This window comes from Lygodium microphyllum, chromosome 18 (assembly GCF_053477565.2).
Source record: "Lygodium microphyllum isolate KBCC chromosome 18, Lygodium_microphyllum_v1.1.10, whole genome shotgun sequence".
In the NCBI taxonomy this organism is placed as follows: Eukaryota; Viridiplantae; Streptophyta; class Polypodiopsida; order Schizaeales; family Lygodiaceae; genus Lygodium; species Lygodium microphyllum.
In genome coordinates this window covers 57,008,493-57,034,671 of record NC_141152.1, presented here as the reverse complement: position 1 = coordinate 57,034,671, position 26,179 = coordinate 57,008,493, and the positions used below count along the sequence as shown (strand labels likewise).

Genomic DNA, 26,179 nt, shown 5'->3' with positions numbered 1-26,179 from the left:
AGATCTGGGACAGGCCGCTCACATACTTGGTATGCACATTAGATGCGACTGGCATCAGGGACTCCTCTACTTGTCACAGAGGGAGTACATTCATAAAGTCCTTGAGCGCTTCCGCATACAGGATGTAAAACCTATTGGTTGTCCATTGCCTTCTTATGTGAAGGTATCACAGGCTGATTGTGCACAGACAGATGAGTAGAGGGCCGAGATGGCCAAGATTCCCTATGCATCCGCAGTGGGTCTTCCTGTAACAAATAATGCTCTCAACTTAGAGTCTTTCCCCCTTTATGTACTAAGAGTGTGGATCCAATACTTTGCCATGCCACCCACTCCATAAATGTAAGTGCAACACAAGTGTTCCTCACATTAAAACTATCACACATTGTGTGTTTGAAGTGAGTCACTTTCTACTAGGAATCACCCTATACTAGCCACAAAGTGATACACCTTCCCTCACTCAGAAAGCATCCCACAAGTCATGACACTTCCTCTTTTTCACAAACCATGTTCGTGGCCCTCTCCTTTAGGCATGTTCCAAGCTCCCTTCCATGTTAAGGTCTTGATTGACTATGCAATCGATGTGAAACTCTTGAAATTGAGTTGGTTCCACTAATAATGGTGACCACCTCCAAGTTCCTTAAGTTGATAAGTTGATATGTGCAAATGCACCAATAACCTTGCTTATATGATGACCACCTCCAACAACTTCCTTAAGTTGATATGTGCAAGTGCAATGTATTCTTCGTCTCTCAATTATTGGTAATGGGATGTTTGACCTAGGTTTTATATGGCTCATGGTTTTGTGTCTAAGTGGCATGTGGCATATGGCCGTTTTATACAACTGTGAGATCACTTATCAATTGTAGCAACATGCATTGGCTCCTTATGCATGTATGCATTGATTTAGCACCCCATTTGTGATGTCCACCATTGCATTACAATATTGTATGCAAATTAACATTGAGCGGTCCCTAAGAATAGAATTCAGCTTGAATGCACACACACTTTGCTAGCGTAAACAATTGGTTCTTCAGCTCATTTGGCAAAGCTTAACAATTACTTGTGTGTGGCAATACAGTCTACCCATTTGATGGCTATTTACGACTTAGAGACGACAAGCTTTCTAGTCTCACATTTAGAGATGTTTTCAAGGATGGGAGGTGCGTCTTGATGACTTGGAGTAAGTGGTGCCTTACGATATTTAGAGCAACGCAAAACAAAAACAGAGTTATATTTTATTCACCGTGAAACTTTGAAAGAACTGTGAAGAAAGAAACATGATTACATGCTTTTGCACATGTTTTGCAGACGCGTCTGCATAGCCGTAACCTCCAACTTACAGACAAGGTAAAATCTCCGGGGTACGAATGACCAACAGATTTTGTCCAAACTGCTGTACTTGGAAACCAGTAGGAATTTCTCTTGTCTTGCTAATCAAAAACCACTAGAATTGAATTTTGATGTACTCAGCTTGCATCTGCACAGGCGGTGGTGCTCTTTAACTGGCCCCGAAGCTCTGATTGAAGCAATGGTGGACACTCAGGAAGAAGACTACAATGACTATGATCTGTTTGGGCCAAGCAATGAAGACTACATGAAATGCCAAGCTGCCAGCCCTCTGATGCCTCCTGGTGAGTACTGTTGATCGTAGGTTTATCTTGCATTGGTCTTTCTACCTATTTTAAGCTCTATCTGGTAAATGCCACATTCACTTTTGTAGTCAAATGGCCAAAGCTGGCAAATTGTTGATGTCTTGAGTAAGCCTGTGATAGGCAACTGCAAGGAGTCTAGAATACATGTGCACATCGTTCTATCAAGTTTTACATTGCCTTTTCTGGTAAATAGACACAACTGGCTGTTTGTTGATGTTCTCAGGCAGCATGTTATACATTGCCTTTTGTGGTAAATGGACATAGCTGTCCATTTGTTGATGTCCTGAGAAAGTCTGTGGTAGGCAACGGGAAGGAATGGACAGTATATACATGCACATGGCTTGTGGTGTTTAATTTTCCCATATATCTGGGCTCTGTGCCCAGATTTGGTGGACCATTTGTTTAACTATGATGGTAGGTACAATTTTTTGCAGAGCTTCCGCCTTCCATGTGGCCTACAGGACATTCCAGTTTTAGGGGAAGCTTTGGTCGCCCTGGACGGTTTGCAAGTAACACAGGTAGATATCAAGGAGGCCGTCGTAGTGTGGATGATCGTTTTGTGGCTGAAATGAAGCTTGGAAACAACCTGGAAACTTTGGCTCATACTTGTCCACCCTTTCAAGAGGTATATCTCGTTGCCTCATTGCTTAGGAGCTTTGCTTACATGCCAATGTCTTTACTTGGCTAAGAATCACTCTTGCCAGCTTTTGCTAAAAAGTTGTGGTTTGTGCTTATATCACTACCAAAGTGTGCTAGTTTCAAAAAAAAAAAACACACTGTTTGAGTTAAGGAAACATTGGACACATTTTTGGTGACTCTCCTTGAAATATTCTGGTGCAGCCTTGTGAAATTGCTTGCTTCAGTCGGACAACAGATGGCAGTGTCTATTGTGATGCTCGATGCCTGGTATGCTCTTTTTTTGGCTATCACCTTCATAAATATGCACAAATATGCTTATGATGCATGATGGTTGTTCCTGACTTGCAATTCCAGGCTTACAGTCTGAATTAGTTCATATATGATAGATTATGCACTCAAATTTACTACAGCTTTCTGCTACACTAATGATACCCATCTGCAGGAATATAAGTACGATCATAGTTCAGAAGGCTCTCAATCCCGACATCACATATGAAACCCATTTGCCTACATCATTAGAGATATCTTTACTCTTCCCCGTAAACTATCCAACTAAACCATAACTTCATGAGCTCATGCTCCTACTATGCCCGAGCTGGATCCTTTTTCCATGATTAGATACCATCAACTCCAAGCCACAAACTTTTAATCATCCCACAGTAATTTTATCTTTCCATGTAAATTATAGCCATATTTTAGATGCTTAGTACTTGCAAAAAAAGGAAATCTGACAACTAAATTAGTATTATGGATCATCCCTGTTATACTTTTGTGAGGTGTTTGTTGTTTTTGAGACCTTGACTGCACATTGGAAGAAAGGGGGAATAGATTTGGCAACCCAATACTGAGTAATTGAGCTAAAATTGGGATCTTGATTCATGATGGAATTTGGAGCTGATGTGTGGCATTATCATTGATTCTTCATTGACCAAAAAGTGGTTCATTTTCAAGTGCACACTGAGGGTGTTGTTGGAAAATAGCAATATGTCTCCTCTCACTAATGGTTGAAGGAACCAGAGGTTTTGGGCTGCCATCACCCAGTGTGACTCTCTCTCACCAATAGTCCCATACATGTCAAGTCATTGGGCTCTCACTATGAGAAGCAGCCATGGTGGGCATTAGACATTGCACTCCATATTAGGCACTAGAAGGGATATAATGTCTCAAAGAGATGGTAACGAGACAGTGTATGTGGTGGCCATTTGAAATGAGCTATTGAAGGTAGCTATGTGCAACTCATGGTACTTGCTTTTGAGTTACAGAATCTGTGTGAGAACCAAAACCATCTTTAAATCTTATAAGACCCTGATCACACCTTATGCATTGTGTGCAGTCAATATAGTGGGGACTGTGTAGTTGGTTGGCTGTCTTGTTGAGCAAGTAAAATGAAAGGCCTTAATTTCAGATAAAGTATCATACATTTCAGCCTAATTTAATTCCATAAGAACAGCCTCAAAAAAGAATTATTCAAAGAAAGATATTTAGTTGGTTGTAGGACAAATGCCCAAAAATCTGTCAGAGTGGACAACTGAAGTGGAAGCAATAAAATCAAGGCATGAAAACAACACAATGAATGGTGAACAAGAAAGAACAATGAGCTTAGATAGAACTCATGAACGAGCAATGGAATTCATAATGAAAGCATGAGAACAAAGGACAATAACACTAGGGTAACCAACACTCGGTGACCCGCCACAGTGTCTCTGATCTCTCTGTCCAAGGATGCAACACAATGCCAAAATGATGGAAATAGGAGTGGAAGTCTATATAGTGGATAGTGGTGTTGAGATCGAGAGAATTATGTCGGCCAGTGTGAATGGCTGCCAAATGGTCTAAATGTGGTGCCCATAAAGGCCATGAAATGCACATAAAAGTATAGTTAGATGATAAGAAGGTTGAGATGGCCAAGACTCCATATGCATTTGTAGTAGACAACTTGATGTATGCCATGATAGCCACCCCTAGACTTGGCATAGCATTTGCAGTGAGAGTTATGGCTCATTGTATATAGACACATGGTAAACGACTTTAGGATGCCATGAAGGGTATCATGAGATACCTTAAAGGCATTGTAGACTTGTGCCTTTGCTAGGGCAGCCAAGATACTGGAGTCATGGGTTACACAGACTCTGAATATAGAGGACATGCAGATAGTTGGAAGTCTATCTCTAGCTATGTCTTTATATTTGCTGGAGGTGTTGTTTCTTGGATGTCTAGGATACAAAAATACACTGCCTTGTCTACTATTGAGGCTGAGTACATTTCAGCCATGCAGGCTTGCAAGGAAGCCCTATGGTTAAGCTGCTTGGTTGTAGGCCTTGATATCATAGATATGACTCTTACATTGCATTCGGATTTTGTAAATGCATTCAAGCTGGCATGCAATCTAGTCTTTCATGTGAAGACCAAGCATATTGAGGTCTGTTACCACTTTATCAAAGAGGTGGTTGACGACAAGCAAATAGAGGTTGTCAAGATCTCTATAGATAAGAATTTCGCAGATCTGCTCATTAGAAGTCTTCTAGTAGAATGTTATGCCTTAGGAAGATGATGGGTGCAGGATAAGATGTCTATTCCTCATCCAATTGTATTTATATGTACAAATTATACTTTTACTTTTTTCTTGTTTCCTCCTCACTCAAGCACATTTGTCTTTAAGTGGGAGGTTGTTGGGGGTTAAAGGCTACTTGTGTCTAGTCGCCTATATTTATCTTGTATTTACTGCTCGCACACTTGTATACCATAGGTGGTTGCCACCTATCATTGTCACTTTATTCTTTATTCTTATTATGATAATAGAATAAGGGAAGGTTGGTCACACATTGTGACTATTGGAGTTCCCACATACGGTCTTGTTCTCTCTTCTTGCTCCAATCTCCATAGCTTTTGCCTTCTTCTTCTGCTTGTGCTCTCATTCTTGCTTAACCCTTTCAACTTTCACCAGGACTCCGAGATATTAGTTGGTGCCAAAGGTAAAAGTTGTAATAAGTTATGCATGACATGTACTAGGTGGTACATGGTGTTAGATTTGGGCCTAGACCAATTTATTGGCCACTAATGTTAGTGGTGACATTAGAGACTAGGCATTAATTAATTAATTAATGTTGGTCTCAAGGTCAATAACCGCCCAAGGATACTTGGGAAACAAATTGGTTTAGCAATTTAACTATTGGTTGGTTAGATTATGTTTATGGGCACATAAATAATTATTAAATTATTTTTTAAAATTTATATTCTTAAAATTAATTTAATGGGCTAGATAATGGTGGAAATTCAATTTAGAAGGCTGCCACTTGGCAAAACTTTCCCATGTAAGTTTGGGAACGCTGAATTGGGGTTGAAGGGAGAAGGAAATGTCGTTTTTGCATTTTGGAATTGTTGAAAGAGGTGTTGGACTATCGCCACTTGCTGTTCGGGCTATTTCTTAGCCATTGGAGACCATTTTTGGTGAAGGCGACTGCATATTCTCGACTAGATGAAACTATTAGTGAATGCATTTGAGGTTGGAAAATTGGGTTAGCAGCTTAATTTCACCAAATTCTTACAACAAACCTCTGAATTTCTCTCTCTACATTCTCTCTCTTTCTCTAGTCTTTCCTAGCTTTACTTCAAGTTTTATAGCAATCCAACCATTGGAGCTAGAGATTTTGGTGAATCATTGCTGTTAATTCTAATATATAGCTGAAATTAGGGTTTGACAGCCACCTTGGAAGCGTTCTTAGATTTGAAGGCTTTGGTCATAAATTTTCAAAGTTGAAATTAGGGTATTTCAAGAGAATTAAAAAGGCCGGCTAGCTAGCATTGGATTTGGGGCTAATTTGTTTCCCAAGGAGCATGGGTAAAGGCTAATCCCCTAGCAAATTAGGGGGCAAATTACTTTGAAGGCTTGTTGGTCATTTATGATAGCAAGTAGCACTTGGATTAGTGGAGAAGGTTAGAATCTTGGTTGTACTCAATCCATTTGCAATTGAAGATAATGAAATTCCACAAGGGGTGCTAGTTTTGGGGCCAATATGTTGTCCATTGTCTAAGATTAAAGTGATCAAGTGTGGATTTTAGTTTATGTGATTTATTTACTTGCTGTAATTATTGTTAAATCAAGTTATTACCACCCTTTGTGAGGAGGAAGGTTGGTTTCATGGTTCCATTGTTCGAATACCATCGAATCCCTTGACTTGGTAGGCTTGGGGCACTTGATTGAAGGTCAGAAGTGTTTCTCTAGTGTTGAAATTGTGTTTAGTTGAGCATTTATAGCAAGTATATTCTGTTGCAACGATGATATCAAGTTGTGATGATGCATCTCATTCTGAAAATGCACGTAGTGAAGGAGAAAATGCAATGCTTAATCTTGGAATAGACTTACAACATGGATAGGAAGGAGAAAGCCATAGCTGTAGCCTAAAGATATACCAAAGGTTTGGGATGAGAAGCAAATGGTACTAGTGGGATTGGATACCCAAATGCGAGGCCATCTTGGAAGTGCCAATCCAATGTGTTTTGGACAATTGGGCATACATGCACTGATGGAGCAGCTAGGATACTCTAGTGGTGGCACCGTTTTTCATGCTATGGTGGGTCGGGGACTTCATACGGGAATGTATGGCACAGCTCCTTATGGTATTCAGTGACCAATGCATGGTGTGCAAGGCCCAGTGTATTCGGATATGGCTGATAATATACATAATTCCATATATGGTAGCATTGGCATGATGCTTCAGGCACAAAGTGGCATGTACGGTAATGCATGTGCACCTCCTAGAACCCATTCCATTCTACTGCAAACAAAAGATGAAGAATGAAAATCGGGATTTTACAGATAGTGCTGGTCAGATTATTCAGACCATCGAATAGACTATCAAGAAAGTGTGTCACCATCAAAAGATGACACAATTAAATCAGAAATTCCCACAATCTATCTATAAGTATGCCTCTAAATATGATGCAGACTTTGGCTGTGAAAAATGCAATTGTGATACTTCTTACTACAGAAGTGGCCACAATAACCATAGGCATCGACATTCTTCCCGTTACAAGAAATATTCCAATTCCAGGTCTTACTATAACCAACAAGAATATGGTCACAAGTCTTTCTGACATTTCCGTTGTCATCAACCTGGCAAGTCTTATCATAAAAATGATAAGAATAAATAATTTGAGAAAAAATCCAAAAAGAAAGAACTAAAATGTTTCATTTGTGAAAGTACTTCACATTTGGCTAACAAGTGTCTCAAAAAGGGAAAGGATTAAACTAACTCTACCAAAGTGAATGCACACCAATATAGATATGATTCTTCTGAACACTATTCAGATACAGAAAGTTGCTATTCTTATGATAGTGACAGTAATACAACAGAAGAATCCATAGGATCTACTACATCAACAACTGAATCCTCTAGCAGTAGCACTTCATGGCATATTGCAGATGAATCTACAGAGGAAGACATAGCTTCGGACATAACTGAAGATTTAGATGATGATATCATCCATCCCTCCAGTTTTCATCCAGTAAATGCTCATGACTCACACTTCCCAGGAAAAAAAGATAAGTTTATGGCATCTGCTTCTACAGCTTATTTCAACTCCAAAAATGACTTTTGAGAAAATCAAAAGGCAAGCAGATCAACGAAAGCACATCAGAATGATCTGATTCTGATAATTCATCTACTTCCTCTTTAAAAAACAAAAAATATAAAAACAAAATTAGGCAAGAATTCTTTTTAAATCCTCATGATTTGCCGAAATCTGGTACACTTGGACCAGAGACGAAGGGTCAAGCAAACATGTTTGTGCCCCATAAATTGGAAAGTCTTCACCAACCAAGAATTGCATCCGAGCTCCTCGAGTTATTTGTTCCAATCACTTCAGGAATCCAACAAGTATAGTGACAGGAGAGGCACAAAGATCGAGACAGCAGGTGTTCGTTAGTTGCGGAGAGACAGAGTGAGAGAGAGCAATCGCAGAGAGTGAGCACATTTGTAGGTACAATGACGAGTGTGTATCTCTAGGTTTTTAGATAGATATATATGTGTAAGTACAAGTGCTAAGGGTGCATTCACACCCGAGCACATTTAAAGGCACGAGGGTCTTTATTTCCAACAACCTTCCACCTAAAGGCAATGTGCCTTAAGAGGAGAAAAGAATCAGCTAAGTCTAGGTATGTACAAAGCTGAAATATGTATATCTATCCAACTCCCATCATCTGTCGGCAATGAGCAAACTGCTCTGCTGGAAGACCCTTTGTGAGAAGGTCTGCAAGGTTATCATTTGTATGCACTTTGACAAGCTCAATGCTGTTGCTGTCAAGTACATCTCTAATGAAGTGATACTTCACATGTATGTGCTTTGTCTTTGCATGAAAGACAAGATTCGGTGCTAGCATGATAGCACTCTGACTATCACAATGGAGAACAAGTAACTCTGTGATGCCAAGCTCTCCCACCAGACGTGAAAGCCATAAAACCTCCTTGCATGCCTCAGTGGCAGCACATACTCTGCCTCTGTAGTAGACAATGCAACACACTTTTGTAGCATGGAGATCCAAGAGACTGCTCCTCTTATGAAAGTTAACACATGCTCAGAAGTGGACTTTTTGCAGTCCGCATGACCAGCATAGTCTGTATCCGTAAAGCCAACAACAGATGCCTTCTGCTTTCCAAAGAAGATGCACAACTCCTTTGTGCCTTTGAGGTATCTCATAACACATTTCACTGCATCCCAATGCTTTTTGCCAGGGGTTGCCATGTATCTGCTAATCACTTTCACTGCAAAGGCAATGTTAGGACGTGTAGCGACCATAGCATACATCAAACTGCCAACAGCTGAAGCATATGGTATCTTAGCCATTTCAGCCTTATCATCATTAGATGTAGGGCTGTCCTTTGCACTGAGTTTCACATATGGAGGCAATGGAACCCCAATTGTTTTCCCTCCCTCCATATTGAAACGTTGCAAAACTTTGGAGATATACTCCTGCTGAGATAGATAGAGTAAGCCTTTAGATCTATCTTTGAGTATTCGCATGCCAAGAATGTGATTTGCATCACCAAGATCCTTCATGTCAAAGCTGCCATGAAGACTTTGCTTCAGTGAGTCCAAGGCATGAATATCCCTGCCAGCAATCAACATGTCATCAACATATGAAACCAAGATAATCAGGTTGCCATCTGCTGCCTTCTTGGTGTACAAGTAGTGATCCGCTTGACTTCTATGAAAGCCTTGGGAGTGCATAAATGTATCAAACTTATGATACCATTCTCTTGGTGCTTGTTTTTCAGCCCATACAAAGTCCTTTTGAGTTTACATACCATCTTCTCTTTCCCTTTTTTCACAAACCCTTCAGGCTGCTGCATATATATGTCTTCATACAGATCACCATGTAACAACGCAGCCTTTACATCCATCTGTATGAGTTCCATATCTTCAATTGCAACCAAGCCCAAAATGGTTCTCAATGTAGTCATCTTGACTACAGGAGAGAAAATCTTATCAAAGTCAATTCCATGCTTCTGCTTGTACCCCTTTGCAACCAATCTTGCTTTGTACTTGGGTGAGGAACCAGAAGTGACTTTCATCTTGTAAACCCATTTGCATGGAAGGGTTTTCTGCCCTTTAGGCAATTGCACCAAGTCCCAAGTGCCATTTTTTTCAAGAGATTCCATCTCTTATAGCATGGCTTTATACCATTTCTTGCTGTCCTGTCTGTCCATTGCTTCCTTGAAGCAAGATGGTTCACCATAGTCTGTCAACATGACATAATCAGCCACATAATTTGCACCAGGAACAAATCTGTCAGGTTGTCTAGTAGCCCTAGACGATCTCCTAACCCAATGGTCATTGTTTGCTGGCTGTTCCTGCAAATTTCCATTTTCAGCATGCTGTCCTGGCATTTCAGCCTGCAAATCAGCATTAACATTTTGCTGTCCTGGCTGTTCCTGCACATGTAATGGCTCATTTTCATGGGCAATAGCCGGCTGATCATTTCCAGTATCATTTCATGCAATTACAGGTCCATTTACTACAGGTATTTGCTGTTGTACAGCGGGCACATTTTGCTGTCCAAAAGGTATTTCTTCCCAGAATACAACCCTATGGACCTCCTCAGTCTTTTCGGGCTGTTTGTGCATGCGATCTTCCCAGAAGATAACGTCATTGCTGCGTACTACTTTCCTTTTCTCGGGATCCCACAATTTATATCCCATTTCACTCTCGTTACCATATCCTAGGAAAATGCATTTATAGGACTTTGGCTCAAGTTTGCTGCGTTTTTCTTTACGGATATGCACAAAATCCTCGCAGCCAAACACTTTCAGATGAGCATATGAACACATATTCCCCACCATTGTCAGAGCGAAGACACTTAAGTGTCTTATCTATTTGATTTTCAGCCAATACCAAGAATTTTTTAAATTTGTCAAGCACTTCATCCTTGCTATGAATAGGGTAAACCCATACCTTCTGTGTAGCATCATCGACAAAGGTGACAAAATACTTTTTTCCCCCTAAAGATAATCATGGCATTTGACATACATCCGAATGTACTAACTCTAGAGGAGAAGATTTCAAAGAAAGAGACTTTTTATGTGACGTCTGTGCATATTTGCCATAAATGCAATGACCACAATGCTCAAAATCAGCATAACGAAGACAAGGCAAGTAACCCAAACGAGAAAGCACTTTCATTCCTGTTTGACTCATGTGTCCCAACCGGCCATGCCACAAAGAAACACTTGGTTGCTCAGTCACGACAACAACATGGTCACGCACACTAGATACATGAAGTGGATACAAAGTATCACTCTTGCAACCTCTGGCAATAATCGTAGATCCCTACAGATATTCCATTTTCAATCACCAAAGGTGGTATGAAAACCATCATTATCTAGCTGCCCTGTGCTAATCAAGCTCTTCTTGAGTTGAGGTAGATGCCATACATGCTGAACTGTAAAGACAGAGCCATGCTGAAACTGTAACTGCACACTGCTAATGCCTGCAATCTCACATGCATAGTTGTCCCTAAGATGTATAACACCATGTCGACCCCCTGTATAGGGAGAAAACCACTCATGATGAGGGGTGACATGAAAGGAAGCACCTGAATCAAGAATCTAGGTATGCATGTCATTATCTGTATCTGCAAGTAAAGCATGTGCACCAAAGTGTGAAGAGACAAAGAGTACATCACTCCCACTGTCACTATCATGAGTGACTACATTCACCTCTTCAATTTTTACACTGCTCTTCTTAGGTTGACTGCCCTTCTTCTCTTCCTTGCTATCATTTGTTTTCTTGCATTTTCCTTTCTCTTTCTTCCATTTGTAGCAGTCACGTTTAAAGTGACCCTTCTTTCCACAATGATGGCATTCGACATCTTTGCCACGTGATTTACTGTGTCCCTTGCCATCATATTTGCCCTTTTGCTGTGATCTGCCCCTAGTATGGAAAGCACTGGAAGACTTACTGGATGCATTGTTCTGTCGATTCATCTCTTCCATAAGTAGAGCACTCTCTACATCAGCATACAAAAGGATTACGTTAGAATTGCTCATAGCAGTCTTGAATGTATCCCAACTCTCTGGTAGAGTGCAAAGCAAGAAAGTAGCCTTAAATTCCTCATCAATCATGAACTTCAAGGCAACCTGCTGGCTGAAAATGGAGTTAGACTCACTCAAGTGAGTAGACATTGCTGTACCTTCTTTCATACACAAATCCATAAGCTTTTTCAGCCAATACACTTTGCTTGCAGCACTCTTCTGTGCATACAGTTCTTCCAGCCTAGTCCATATAGTATATGCAGAATCCAAACGTTCAATGTTGAACAACAAGGCATCAGAAATCGATAGCTCTATGGTTGAGCATGCAAGCTCATTCAACTCATCCCAATCATCCTGATCCATGTCCGCGGGCTTTGCCCCTTTGGTTTTGATCAGCTTTGCCTGCTTCTTTTGTAACAGGATATTGTAGCACTGCTTTTGCCAAACTGCAAAATTGTGTGCGCTTTCAAGCTTCTTTATGTGCATTAGATTACTGCTGTCATTGCTGCCAGCCATGATTTTCAGCCCAATTGTGACAAAAAAAACCAGTAAATGTAGGCCCAAATTGTCACCCGAGTGACCAAGGTATAAACAAGTACCAATCAGCAATAAATGACCACGCAGAAGTACAGATTTCAGATCTGTAATTAAATTTTCAGAAGCGCTAAACCAAGTGCTACAGCATTATCCAATTGATTACAGCTGTTCCAAGGGCATGCCCATCACATTACATGAGAAATCCCAAAATTTCAGCTGCAATTTTTGTTTTACATGTACCCACGGACATAAAATTTGACACGAACAATCAAAAGCCCGAAAATTTTGTGCTCAAAGCATCAAACACACATCTGCATTTCCTATGTCATGCATAGGACTGTCCAATTGTGCCAAAATAAAGCAATTTCAGCAAAACCCCCAAATTTTACCAAGTGTTGATGTCCAACTTGTGTGGAATTCAACCTGTATGTACATAAAATGACCAAATGTTACACGAATTTTGTCCAAACTACAAAAGCCCCAAATTGCATGGGGTCCAATGTGCATCAATGTCAAGAAATTGGATAAATTTCAACCCAATTTGTTCATGTACGTGAAAAGCCCTAAATGTCAGGGACAATGTCACAAATTCTTACAATTTTTGAGACAAATTTACTTGTCATGCATCAAATTTTCCAAATTTGGGAAAAGCCCCAAATTTCTGGGCCAAATGTTGAGAAATTTCACTTAGATGAGAAAAATTTCAACAATTTTGGCGAAATCCCCAATTCAAATGCGCACAATGTCTGCAGTTTCGACGCAAATGCCTCAATTTTTCATGAACATTGCTAAGTCTCTGGCGAAGCCCCAACTTTCTGGGCCAAAATTGCACAGGTCTGAGACTTTGAGCTTGTGCGCGCGAAACCTCGTCAAGAAGGGGTAGAATCTGAATTTCTCTTTGAAAAAAAAAGGAAAAAATTGGAATATGACAGGGTCGGTTGACCCATGCCAACGTCAGGCGTCACGTCGCCTACCCAGGCGCCGTCTCATTGGTCGCGCGCCCACCCACTAGTCCACGACGTAGTCCCGTTGGTTGGACTTGTCAGCGTCCGCCCGCTGGTCCCACCCAATCCAAGCTCGTCAGCTGCTCCCGCTGTTGCCTGGTCTCTAGCCTATCGCCTATCGCGTGTTGACTATGCTTGCAGCCCGTCACGCCTGCTACTACCCGTTCGCGTGCTCCTCAACAGTCCACAAGACTGTTACACAAGACTCTGCGTGTCGCCTGCACCTCTCAACAGCTTGAGTGAGCCATTGGCTCTGATACCAGTTTGTAGGAATCGATTAGGCACGAAGATCGAGGTAGACTATCGTATGCACAGTGAGAGATAGAGAGCGCGAAAGAGCAGAGTAGAGAGTGAACACGTTTTTCGGTACAATGACGAGTGTACCACTTTAGGTTTATATATATATATATATATATATATATATATATATATGAAAGTACAATGTGCTAAGGGTGTGTTCACACCCGTGCACATATAAAAGGGACGATGGCCCTTTATTCCCAACAGCAGGCCCAAAATTGTCACCCAAGTGACCAAGTTCAAACAAGTACCAACCAGCAATAAATAACCACGTAGAAGCACAGATTTCAGATCTGTAATTAAATTTTCAGAAGCACCAAACCATGTGCTACAGCATTCCACAACAACTGATTACAGCTGTTCCAAGGGCATATGCATCACATTACATGAGAAATTCCAAATTTTAGTTGCAAAATCTGTTATACATGTACCCATGGGCATAAAATTTGACACGCATGGTCAAAAGCCCCAAAATTTTTTGTGCTCAAAGCATCAACCGCACATCTACATTTTCTCTGTCATGCATAGAACAGACCAATTTTGCCAAAATAGAGCAATTTCAGCAAAAACCCCAAATTTTACCAAGTATTGATGTCCAAATTGCATGGAATTGAACCTGCATGTACATAAAATGACCAAATGTTGCATAGATTTTGCCAAAATTGCAAAAGCCCTAAATTGCATGGGGTCCAATGTGCATCAATGTCGAGAAATTGTGTAAATTTCAGCCAATTTGTGCATGTACATGAAAAGCCCTATATGTCGGGGACAAAGTGTCACAAAATTCTTGCAATTTGGAGACAAATGATCTTGCTCTTCATCATAATCTCCAATTCCGGGAAAAGCCTTAAATTTTCGAGCCAAAATATGCACAAATTCGAATTCTGTGCTTATGCGCGAACCCTCGTCAGGCCAAGGGAAAATTCAAGAAGAATTTTAAATAAAAAAACTTTGTGACCCTGTTGACCTTGGGATGGGTCGTGTGACCTACTAGCGTCACGTCTCCTACCCGACCGGCATCTCGTGACGCCACGCGTTGGTGCCTGGTCGCTGGCGTGGTGTGTTTGATGCATGCGTGCCTTGTCATTGCCAAGTCATTGTCGCCATTTGACGTCTGCTGTCCTCGTTTGGCGCCTGTAGCCCCATCCTCGTCTGATGCCTGCTGTCCCTGTCTGGTGCCTACAGCCCCGTCCCTGTCTGACGTCGTTTGTTGTTTGTCGTCAACTCGTCCAATGCCTTGCTGCCATCTCGTTAGCTGCCTGAACCTGTTGATTGGTGCTGCCCGCTGGTCCTGTCCGCTTGAACCTTTGGCAATCTATACCTGCCTGATGCCACACGTTGCCTAGTCACCACACTGGTCACCCTCTGCGCACGTGCCTTCTGCCTTAGGCCGACACACAGGTCGTCAAGAATGCTGGTCTTGTCAGATCTCGGGAAGCGCACAGATGCTGATGGCTCTGATACTAGTTTGTAGTGACGGGAGAGGCATGAAGATTGAGACAGCAGGTGTTCATTAGTCGCGGAGAGAGAGAGAGAGAGTGAGAGAGAGCAATCGTAGAGAGTGAGCACGTTGGTCGGACGAGTGTGTACCTCTAGGTTTTTAGATAGATATATGTGTGTAAGTACAAGTACTATGGGTGTGTTCACACCTGAGCACATTTAAAGGCACGAGGGCCTTTATTCCCAACAGCAAGCTGGTAATGATATGACAAATGCTTTCTTGTTAATGCAACAAGAACTTCGCTATCTATGCAAGGTCTACAAAAGGATACTGGTAAGCCAAAAAGAAATAGCTCAAGGAACTATAGTTGTTCTCCAAGAGCTTCATACTTCTTCTATGAATACTCCAGGAATCCCGGTTAACCAAGTAAGGCTAACCCAATCCAGAGTTCACAAGGTTAATGCTCTTGATACAGGTGGACCTATACCTATGGTCTGTGTACAGTTAAAAAATATGCCACAGTTCTCACTATTTGTTGATGCATTATTGGATACAGACTCAAGTTTGACAATAGCCCCTTATGAGCTATTTCTAAAAAATTGTATAAAGATCACTACTCCAATCATAGTGGAGCTCTTCAATAACAAAAAAATCACACTAATACATGTAACACAGGCATACTTACATCTTGGAGCAATAAAAGTCCCTATAGAAATATAGCTCATGCGTCAAATGAAGTATGACCTTCTGATTGGTATAGATATTTTACAGCACTTGGTGTTGTATACATTTTGGTTCGACCATTTTATAGTTTCCCATAAAGGGAAAAATGCGGACTTGTCTCTTTTACCAAAGATAGGTAGAACAATCTACTCTATCTTAGAATCAAATGCCCCGTCAAAAGAAGTTTCTAGAGCTCAATGGATCAAAGCTGAAATCCAGAAAAAAGAAAAAGAAATCCAGCAAATACAGGATCACTTGAAGACATTCACGCATGAAGACCCTCTAGTCTTCAGGGAGAAGAGAGACAAATATGCTATCTCATTATCTATCTAACCAAATGCAACATCGACTAAAGCAGTGCACTCAGGAATGAAGGCTGAGGATTTAGAACTATGCAGGGAAGAAATACAATCTCTTATGGAAAAAGGAATGACAGAGTCGACAAACTCGCCATGGGCTTGTTAGGCATTTTACGTCAACAAACATTCAGAGCAGAAGAGAGGTAAAAAAAAGGATGGTGATCAATTATAAACCACTAAATAAGCATGGCCACCCTATTTCCCCGAGACTAAAGAAGGCAAATATCTTTAGCAAATTTGATCTAAAATCTGGTTTTTGGCAATTACCTATCAAGGCCGAAGACAGATATAAAACAACCTTTTGTGTGCCACAAGGGCATTACCAATGGATTGTCCTATCCTTTGGGATAAAAATAGCCCCTACCAAATTCCAGGAATGGACGGACTCAATATTCGGGAAATTCCCTTTTTCCCTAACCTACATAGATGATATAATTATGTTTTCGGACATAGTTCAAAAACATTTGGAACACCTCTCCCAATTTGCTGAAGCAGTCGAAGATGTAGGAATGGTTTTGTCCCCAACAAAATCAATCACGTTCCAAACTTCAGTAGAAATTTTGGGTATAGAAATTAATCAAGGACAGATCAAGTTACAGGATCATGTGCTCACAAAAATTCTTGACATGCCGGACAACATGTCCAGTGTAAAGCAACTTCAACAATTCCTTGGTTGCTTAAATTGGATTAATTCTTCAACTCCAAATATTGCCAATTATTCCAAGGATCTATATCCCCTGCTTAGAAAGGATAATTTTTATTGGTAACCTATCCACACACTGGCAATCCAAAATATTAAAAATATAATTAAGCATCTTACTCCTTTGCCCCTTGTTTTGTCGTGGTTTAAATGCATCCTGCATGGCAGCAGTACTAGATACCCGACATCTTAATTTACATGATATAATAGTAGGAGCAGCAGTATCACCTCTTTTTAATGGCCTAATTTTCTTCAAATTACGCCCAAACTATGTTATTGCAATAGATGATCCCTGCTTACCTGAATTACTAATGCTTCACATTAGAACCATGGGATTACAGAAGAAAGCGTCATCTGCTCATCTTGCAATACAATATAGAATGGTATTTAGATGCATGTCTTTAGCCATACCTAGGGTAGTAGAAGGAGTAAACTCTTCACAGGATAAAGGCCATACTATTATAATGAAGTCTGATGAAATTACACAGAGGTTTTTACCTGACTGTGTAAATTGGTCAGAAATAGAACTGCCCTATGAATGGCAGTTAGATATTCCATCCATAAAGAAAAAAAAACTGTTACCCCTAAAAGTAATCAAGGTGCAAAACATAAAGGGAAAAACCTTGTTGCTTCCCCAGAAGCAGATAACAGATACCCTTGTTCCAAAAAAAGCTTTGCAAAGACCTCTTGTGTAGCCCCAGTCGAGGATCTCTCCATCTTAGAAGGCTAATACTTTGGAGTTCCATACTTAACCATGTTCACATGACCAAGTTATTCAAGCTGTTTTTCAGGATTGCAGAAAGCTTATAAAGAGCATCTTCATCAACATCTGTGCTCAATGTAATACAAGAATTTGAATACAAAGGCAATCAATATATGGCAGCCCCATATTTGCGTCCCTAGGGTAATGCTTCTTGGATAGCAGAGATTCAAGCAATGAATTGGACTCATCTTGCATTGATAGGACTTATTGAAAAAATAGAATCCTTACAACAACTGTCAAATCAATTACTTGTACTTTGTCAGCAGATTCAAAAATCTACAACCAGATCAACTTCTGTTTTGACTACAAATGCTACTTCATCACTTGTTCCTACAGCTAACAGTGTAACAGATTGGTCTAGCTTTTCTAACAAAAGGTTACAGAAGGGATGGGCATCCCACTTTTCTTCCCCTTCTTCAGGTACACTAAATGTGCACCAAATATCTTCATCGTCAAAAGGAAAAGAAAAGGAGATAATACCTACAGGTGAAGGAACATCCAAGTCTGTCAACACTCCTCCAAGTACTCAAGTGCAGAGAGCTTGAGGGACCTTGAGAGAGAGAGAGAGAGAGAGAGAGAGAGAGAGAGAGAGAGAGAGAGAGAGAGAGAGTGAAACCATCTCGGCTTGGACGAACGAGCAAGAAGATCTACTTCACACACGCGAGGGACGACGAAGTGAGAAGTGTGGAGGTTGGTGGAGTCATTAGAGCTTCGGAACTCACAACACTCATCTGGACTACAACGTGGTGAACCTCATGTTCCGACTATTCTCTTTTGGTATTCTTTTTGCTTGGTGGGCTGTGGGCAGCTATTTGTAGCTAGTTGATGAGCGAGATTTGATGGAAGGAGAGTTTGCAGGGTGAGAAACCGTGAGCAAACTCGGTTAGAGAGGGCACATGAGTGATATGTGTTTCCTGTTTAGATTCGGCAAGTAGGGACTTGAATCTACAGATGTAAGATTGAAAGGGGAATGTGTCCTTGTTGTATTGGCCATTGCCATTTCTATAGTAATGAAAAATCACATTTGAGTATACTTGATTTTTACTAAGGATAAGGTTGAGAATGAAAACATTGGAAATATGTCTAAGTTAGAGAAAGATTTTATTTTATTTCTTAAAATGTATAGTGATTGCTTTTCATGGTCACTTTTGGGATAACTACCACTTGAACGGCCAGAAGATCATGGCATAGATCTTATCCTTAGAAGTAGCCCTCCTAATAAGCCACCCCACAAGGTAAGTGTAGCCTAGCAAAGGAGAGAATAACGGGTTAGGCGAATGAGCTGTTGGAAAAAGGGTTAATTCATCCCAACTCATCGTTATTTTGTTCTCCGTGCTTTTGGTGTGGAAAAGAGACGATTCATGGTGTATGTGCATTGACTATTATGCTTTAAATAAAGATCATGATAAATAATCAGTTTTCGATTCCTTGGATTGATAATGTTATGGATAGGTTGCAAGGCCAGTCATATTGAGCCTTATTGATTTGGAAAGTGGATATCATCAGATTCACATTAGACCACAGCTTTCAGGACATCTTTTGGGTTATGTGTGCTGGTAGAAAGGTTCTATGACACTTCATTGTGATAATGAGAGTTGCATTGCTTTGGTATGGAACCCTGTGTTTCATGCTAGGTCAAAGCACATTGAGATATAATACCATTTCATTCAAGAGAAGATCTTAGATGAGACTATTCATGTGGTTGCACCATTCTTCAAGAGTGAGCATCATGTATATAGAGAACTAACATCTGAGGAGATGGGACTTGCCAGGACATCACAGAACACTGTAAAGTGCACCATACTTTCCTCACTTTCGCCCTCCTTTTACCCCTCTGAGCAAGAATGTCCCACAAATTAGCTTGTACGATGAGGAATGCCAAGAAACTTGTGCTTGCCTCTAGTAGAAGGAAGCATGAGGGACCTATACACATGGCGAGCTGCTAGGGTATGCCCCTGGAGGCCTTCCTAGAGGCTTTTCCAGCCAACAATCATTTGCCTTTTTGTTGCTCTAGGTTTGTCCTTGTGCTGGCAATTTTGTTTTTGCTGCTGCTCATGAAGGCCTTCTTAGAACTTTCCCAGCTAGTAGATATTTGTGTTTTGTTGCTACAAGTCCTTCCATTTATAGACGATTCCGTTTTTGTTAAATCTGCACGTGTAGATCACGCTTGTCATCACCCATAGCTAAAGAGGATTACGTTTCCCTCTCTTCAATGCTGTCCAACTTTATCTGGTGTCTCATTCACTTCATCTAGAGTGCAGATTTCTTCACAGGTATTGTTACTTGACCAACTAGGACATCATAGTCATCTTTGTTCACTCTATCAATGCTAGACTTTGTGACTTAGGCCTTAGCCTCGGTCCTAGAGATGTGGAGACCAAGGCCCCCCACTGCATCTCCACTGCAAACCCCTATCATTTATTTTCATGGTATTAGAGTGACCATGGGTTTTCCTTGTGCTTTCTTTACAACACTTGGCTTGGTTATGATAGGGACTCAGTTGCATGTGCTAGATGTAGAGAGCCAGAGGAGATGTAGAGAGATTGGTCATGGGATTGGCCTAGGGTCTTAGGAGGTTTAGAGGAGGGCCTTGAGGATGGTTTTTAATGGCATAAAACACACTATAGTATGTGACTATTGATTGGGTCATGTACAAAGGCCCAACTTGCAATTATGAGTTTGTTTAGGGTTTACTCCTATCTTGTCTTTGGTCAGCTCTTGAGTAGGATATTGTGCTAGATGTTTCCCATTCAGAGTTGACTCTCCAAGCTTTGGATAAAGGCTATGCACACCCTCCATAGGAGTTCGAAGACTATGAGGAGGAGAAGAGATGCTTTCTTAGGGATTGGGATTTTGGCACTTTCTTGCATGATCTCTTGATTGACTATTCATTCAAGCCTTGCAACATATTTCTTTTTATGTTTTATGTTTTTTGTTGTTTTGGAAGTCCCTTATAGGGTGGGCTAATTTTGTAATGCTACCTTAGGATATTTTGTTTTGAGGGGATTCATTTATCAAATTGTTCTTTTCTCGGGGGAAAACAAAGTTCCAATCACTCTCTTTTGGCCATTGAATTTGGAAGTTTCACTTTGACCTTTAGTAGTCAATAATTCCAAGGTCTTGGCCATGTCTTGTATGGCTAGTGCAATGTTCATTGTACCCAAAGCTAAGAGCATAGTTTTCAAGAAGCCCATCTCATAATGTTAGGAACTTGTTTCACATTTCATAAAAGTATAAACACCTATTTTAAATTTTCAAAAAAATCCCCATCCTAAATTATGTAGTTGAACTCTTGCAACCAACATTTATCATAGACTTAATTTGACATGTTGACTTGGATATTGATGTGTTTTAAGTTGTCCTCCATGATGCATGTATCTCTTGATGGTTTCTTTCATAGATAAAGTTAATTCTGGTCATGGATAAGGGACCATGATAAATATAAATATATATGCTATGTTTAATGTTAGTACGCATTGTATTGAATCATGAATCTATGAGAGTGCGTAACGGAAAGAGGAAAGTGAACATAGAGAGAAGAAGAAGACAGAAAAAACACAAGAGAGAGAAGGAACAATGTGACTACAATGGCTGAAGGTACAAGGCTGCAGCGGTCAGTCCCAACACGCAACTCTATGCATAAATGTGGACGCTAGATGGTAGCAGGGGGATGAGAGAATGAGAAGGGCTGGCTGATCACATAGGATCAATGACGTATAATGAAAGTGGGAGGACAGGTTGGCTATATATAGGCGGAAAAGAGGAAAAACCCTAAATGGGGTCAAACCTCTAAAAAATAGGCAAAAGTGCACAAAAAGAAATGCACTAATGTGCCCTCTATCTAAAGTGTCTAAAACACATAAAATGACAGACAAAGACAATGTCAGAGCTTCTAATGTCCTCGTTTGACTTACATTGAGGCTCTTTGGCAAGAGATGATCACATAAGGCACACATGATTGATAACACCCCCTCTCAGATCCTGGATGGGCCAAAGGAGATGTGGATCCCAGGGTATCAAAAAGAGTGCCAATGCTGATGTAGTCCGTTGATGAAGAAGGCTAGCCACCAAGGAGCAAGGCACCCTCTCCATATAAACATCTGATCAAATGGAAGGCCACCAAAGGGCAATGGAAACGGAGAGGCCTCGAACGGGTTACTTTTGAAAACTATAGTCGGGAATGGCCGAACCAAGCCTCTAACCCAACTATGAGACGATAGCGAGGAACTATTGAAGACGCCATAAGCTGCATAGAAACACCAGAGACCAAGGGCCAAGTGGTAGGAAATGGTGTCTCAATGATGAAGAAAAAGGATATGCGCGTAAAAGAAAGGCTCAAAGGAGATTGAAAACCTTGAAGAAACTTCTCATGATCTTGGGAAGCCCCCTCTGAAACATAGGGGACCAAGAAATCCATAGTTGCATCATGAATATTGTTGCCCTCTCAAAGGGATGGGAGATATGAGGGAACCACTAGAGGAGATGGTGGGGGATGGAATGGAATTTGTAAAATAGATGGTGCACAATTAGGAATAGGTGCGGTAATAGAAAACTGACTTGGAGGGTCCCCTCTCCGGCCAACATGTCACAAAAGCGGCTCTTGTAGAAGAATGCACAACAAAGATGGCCTACTCAATGAAGACAATGTGGGTCCCAAGTCTAGGAAGGCCATAAACTAAGAGGAGAGGAAAGCGCAAGTCAGGAACATATAGGACCTAAAAAACAGAGCTTGATGGATGGTAAGACAATAGAGGCAAGGTGCCAACACCACTAATAGGCACCAAAGAAATGTCAGTAGCAGTCACAATACCCTCAAATGGATGGAGAACCTATAACAAATCACTCGGGGGGTCATAAGACTTGATGTACCACTATCAAAGAGCCAAGGCTGCCCAAAAGATGAGATAGACAAAGAAGGCCCCTCCACTTGACAAATGTGTAGAAACACAGACTCGATAGTAATAGCGGGTGATGAAGTAGAGGTAGACAAAGGCTCCGACCACCCTTTACTTTTGGACGAAGGTGAGGGTATATCCTCCAACACTTCTCCTCAAGGTGTGAGGTCTTCCCACAATGAAGACATGTGGGATATCCTCTATGCTTCTCCACAAAATTTGTATTAGGGTTGGAAGATGACTCCAACTTCTTCCTCTTTCCTTTCTTCTGCTTGGCTTGTCTTTTACCTATAGATAAAGATGCATAAGCAAAGCCATGTGCATGGGCTTCACAAGAATCTGTCTCACTGTGACTCACATCTAGCTCAAGAACCATTGGGACTAGCCCCTCCCAAGCGAAAGTCTCCTAGCTACGAGAAGTGAGAAGACTAGTGTGGAACACATCATATGCCAGCGATGACGAAAGATATGAGAGAAGTGTCATAGCTAGGTCCTCCGAAGAAATGTCTATACCAAGGAATGAAAGCTTATCCCGAATCTTCTCCATCTTGTGGATGTGATCCCTCATTGTAGGGGAGTCTGCAATAACAAAAAGCAGTCATAGCTTCAACTTAAGAGATAATCGATGCCCAAATGTGTGGATCCGAAAGAGAGGTGCCAATCTTCTTCAAATCTTTGTAGTAGTGCGGAGATGTCGAACATACATGAGCATAGAATCTGTACAACTCAAAAGGAGAGAAGAGCAGGCTTCGGCATTCAATCGATCCCATAAAGTTTCTGAATCTGTGGTCACACCATCACGAGGATCCACTGTAGGTTGGGGTGAGGGGCTGCTACAAAATCCCAAAGGTCACAATGGTTGAGGAGACACTGCAGGTGTCATAACCATAGAGGGTACTTGGTCCCATCCAGCTTGTTGGATGCGGAGAGAGAGGGTAGGACTAGCACTTGCTCAGGAGGTACCATCAATGCCAATCGGGGACTAGAAGCCTCATAAGAATATAATGGGAGAGAGTAATAAGATGGTGGTTGGACTGAATGATCCTGAACCACATGATTCCCTATAGCATACATGTCAGCCATAGATGTCCTTCAATAAAGTACTTGTAAGAAAACCAAAGAAGATGTTGCCATTGGAATAAAGGTGATGTGACATTAATGTGACATTAAAAGTAATATTTAATGTTACATTAAGGTCATAAGCGTGAAATGTGACATTAAAAGGGATATTTAATGTTACATTAAGGTAAATTTAGGGGAACATGCACGAGAGTGACCGTCCGGGCTCTTGGGCGCCCGAACGGGGTCAGGGGGAGCCTAGAAAGTAAGGGAGTCCAGAAATAGTAGGACTCCAGCCAGTTGACGGCTGGCAAAAAGATAAGTTTGAAGGCCAGCACTTATCTAGGCGTGGCTGGGAGGTGAAGAACACTCGTGCTTCCATGAGATTCAAGAAATTTGTTCCCGGAATCTAACATTGGTATCAGAGCCTATGTTTCTGATCATTTAAAAAAAACAAGAATTCGTCAGGTCGTCAGTTTTTGGTCATATCGCGTGAGCAGCCGGAATCAGGAACTGTGAAGACGTGAATTGATTCATCACGGAAATAATTGCTGGGGTTGCTAGTCATCAAGACGTCGATAATAGTCGATGGATCGTCAGTCAGAAAACGGGCCATGAAGAACCGTCTCGTCGCGAGGGAATCGACGGACCGTGAGGAAAACGGAGAAGACTTATTACATTAGTAATACAGCGCCACGTCACGTAAGTGACCTTTATCATTGGTCTAACGTTACGGGACCCGTGGCAGAAAACGTAACGGGCAGAATTAAAAAAAAAAACGTAAGGATCATGATCGTGAAGACCAACCAGACCAGCGCGAAGACCAACTAGACCAAGCGTGGAGCTGTCAGTATTCGCGAAGACCAACCAGATCTGATGTGAAGTTGCCAGCATCCGTGAGAATTAGATCAGAGGGGAGCCGCCAGTATCAGATTGCTGAGTCGGATTGGACTGCGACTGCTGTGAGACAGGCAGAAAAACTTCATACATAACTGAAGCCACTGCCTGCCATAAAAAATCAGGGAAGTATTTTATCTTGTATGCAAATTTCTTATTTTTGCTTTCCAATTCCAGTGTATTAATGGCAGAGAAAGGCAAAGAAAGGGTAATGGAAAGTTCTAGCTCCAGGGATCAACCTATGGTAGATCCCCATGAACCAGACATACAAGAAGAACAATGGGAAGAATTTTTTGCCACGAGAGAGCAATTTGATGATCTTTCTGCTCGTGTGCAAACTCAAGGGGTTCAAATGGAGTTTTTAACTCAAACACTTACTGAAATAAAATCTCAGCTAACTTTATTGTTGGAAAAAGATAAAAATAAAATAGAAATCTCAGATGTCCCATCTTCATCGAAAGATTTAGATGCGACCATTCCAGATTCTAGAGAACCCCAAACCTATCATAAATTGAGGGATAATCTGGTTTTAAAAGATATGAAACCACCTCAATTTTACGGGGAGGAAAAAGATAGGAATAAAGATACAATCTTTAATTTCCTCCAAAAATGGGAAGATTTACATAAATTAAAAAATACACCACCACATCTCCAAGCACTGGAGGCCAGTTTAACTTTGGGGCCCAAAGCATATAAGTGGTGGCGAACTTTAAAATAATCCTCAAACTAGAAGGAATTGATGAATTCCAAAAAACAAGAGGATTCATTAGGGGACTGGACAAAGCCTGTAAAAAGGAAGTAAAACGGAGTTTACCTAAGACGCTTGAAGAGGCAATTAAATTTGCATTAATTTATGAAGATAGTATGCGTCCAGGTACACTCACCAGTCTCACTGATATGGAGTCCAAGTCTAAGGAACTAGAAACCTCAAAATTTGTGGGCAAATTTAAAAGAAAAATGCCATTTTTCAAAGGTAAAAAACAACCTTTTGAAAAGAAACCATATATGAGGCCAAAGCTAAGTCCTGATGACTTTGATAAGGCCAAAAAACAAAAATTGTGTTTTAATTGCCTATCCCCTAACCATGCTGCTTGGAATTGCCCTCAAAAGAAAAAGGGGGAAGACAAAGAAAAGGACAAGGGTAAGGGAAAAGAAAAACAAATCCATGTAGTGCAGACCTTAGAATTAAAGGGCCATGAAAAGTATAAATCTTTAAAGGTCTTGCACATGGATATACAACATAAGTGTTGTATGTCAACTTCTTTGTGGCAGCCTACTTTTGGGCCACATGATTTACTTAGAGTACATGGACTGATAGCTGGAAAACGGGTTAGAGTCATGATTGATGACTCTGCCACACATAATTTTATAAATTATGCACTTGTCAAAAAATTAAAACTTCCCCAACAAAACAGTGAGCATCAATATGTTGTGCGTATGATGCAAGGCCAAGACAATAAAATATGGGATACAATGGTATCCAATTTGGAAATCGAAATTCAAGGATATAAAGATAAGCTTGATTTCCAAATAATGAACATGGAAAGAGCTGATATTGCTCTAGGGAGGGAGTGGCTATGGGGATTAGAACCATCCTTAAAACGGAGCTATCACCATAATACACTGGAATTTGAAAGGGATGGTAAGACTTTTGTCATTCAAGGTGAACATGAAGTATCT

The 26,179-nt window shown here is 40.9% G+C and overlaps 1 protein-coding gene across 3 annotated transcripts in view; it reads left to right on the top strand.

The window, feature by feature from the left end:
- Positions 1-1,192: 1,192 nt before the first annotated feature.
- Positions 1,193-26,179, top strand: part of LOC148020913 (NAD-capped RNA hydrolase DXO1-like) — a 67,466-nt gene continuing 42,479 nt past the window's right edge. Inside the window, exons 1-4 of one of the 3 annotated variants that reach the window (XM_087698722.1) lie at positions 1,193-1,347; positions 1,486-1,631; positions 2,087-2,277; positions 2,493-2,558. In XM_087698722.1, the coding sequence (XP_087554848.1) occupies positions 1,286-1,347; positions 1,486-1,631; positions 2,087-2,277; positions 2,493-2,558 (465 nt within the window). In that variant the 5' untranslated portion in view covers positions 1,193-1,285. Of the gene's footprint in view, positions 1,362-1,485; positions 1,632-2,070; positions 2,278-2,492; positions 2,559-26,179 lie in introns of those variants that run through there. The other 2 variants (XM_087698723.1, XM_087698724.1) reach the window with 2 other exon arrangements.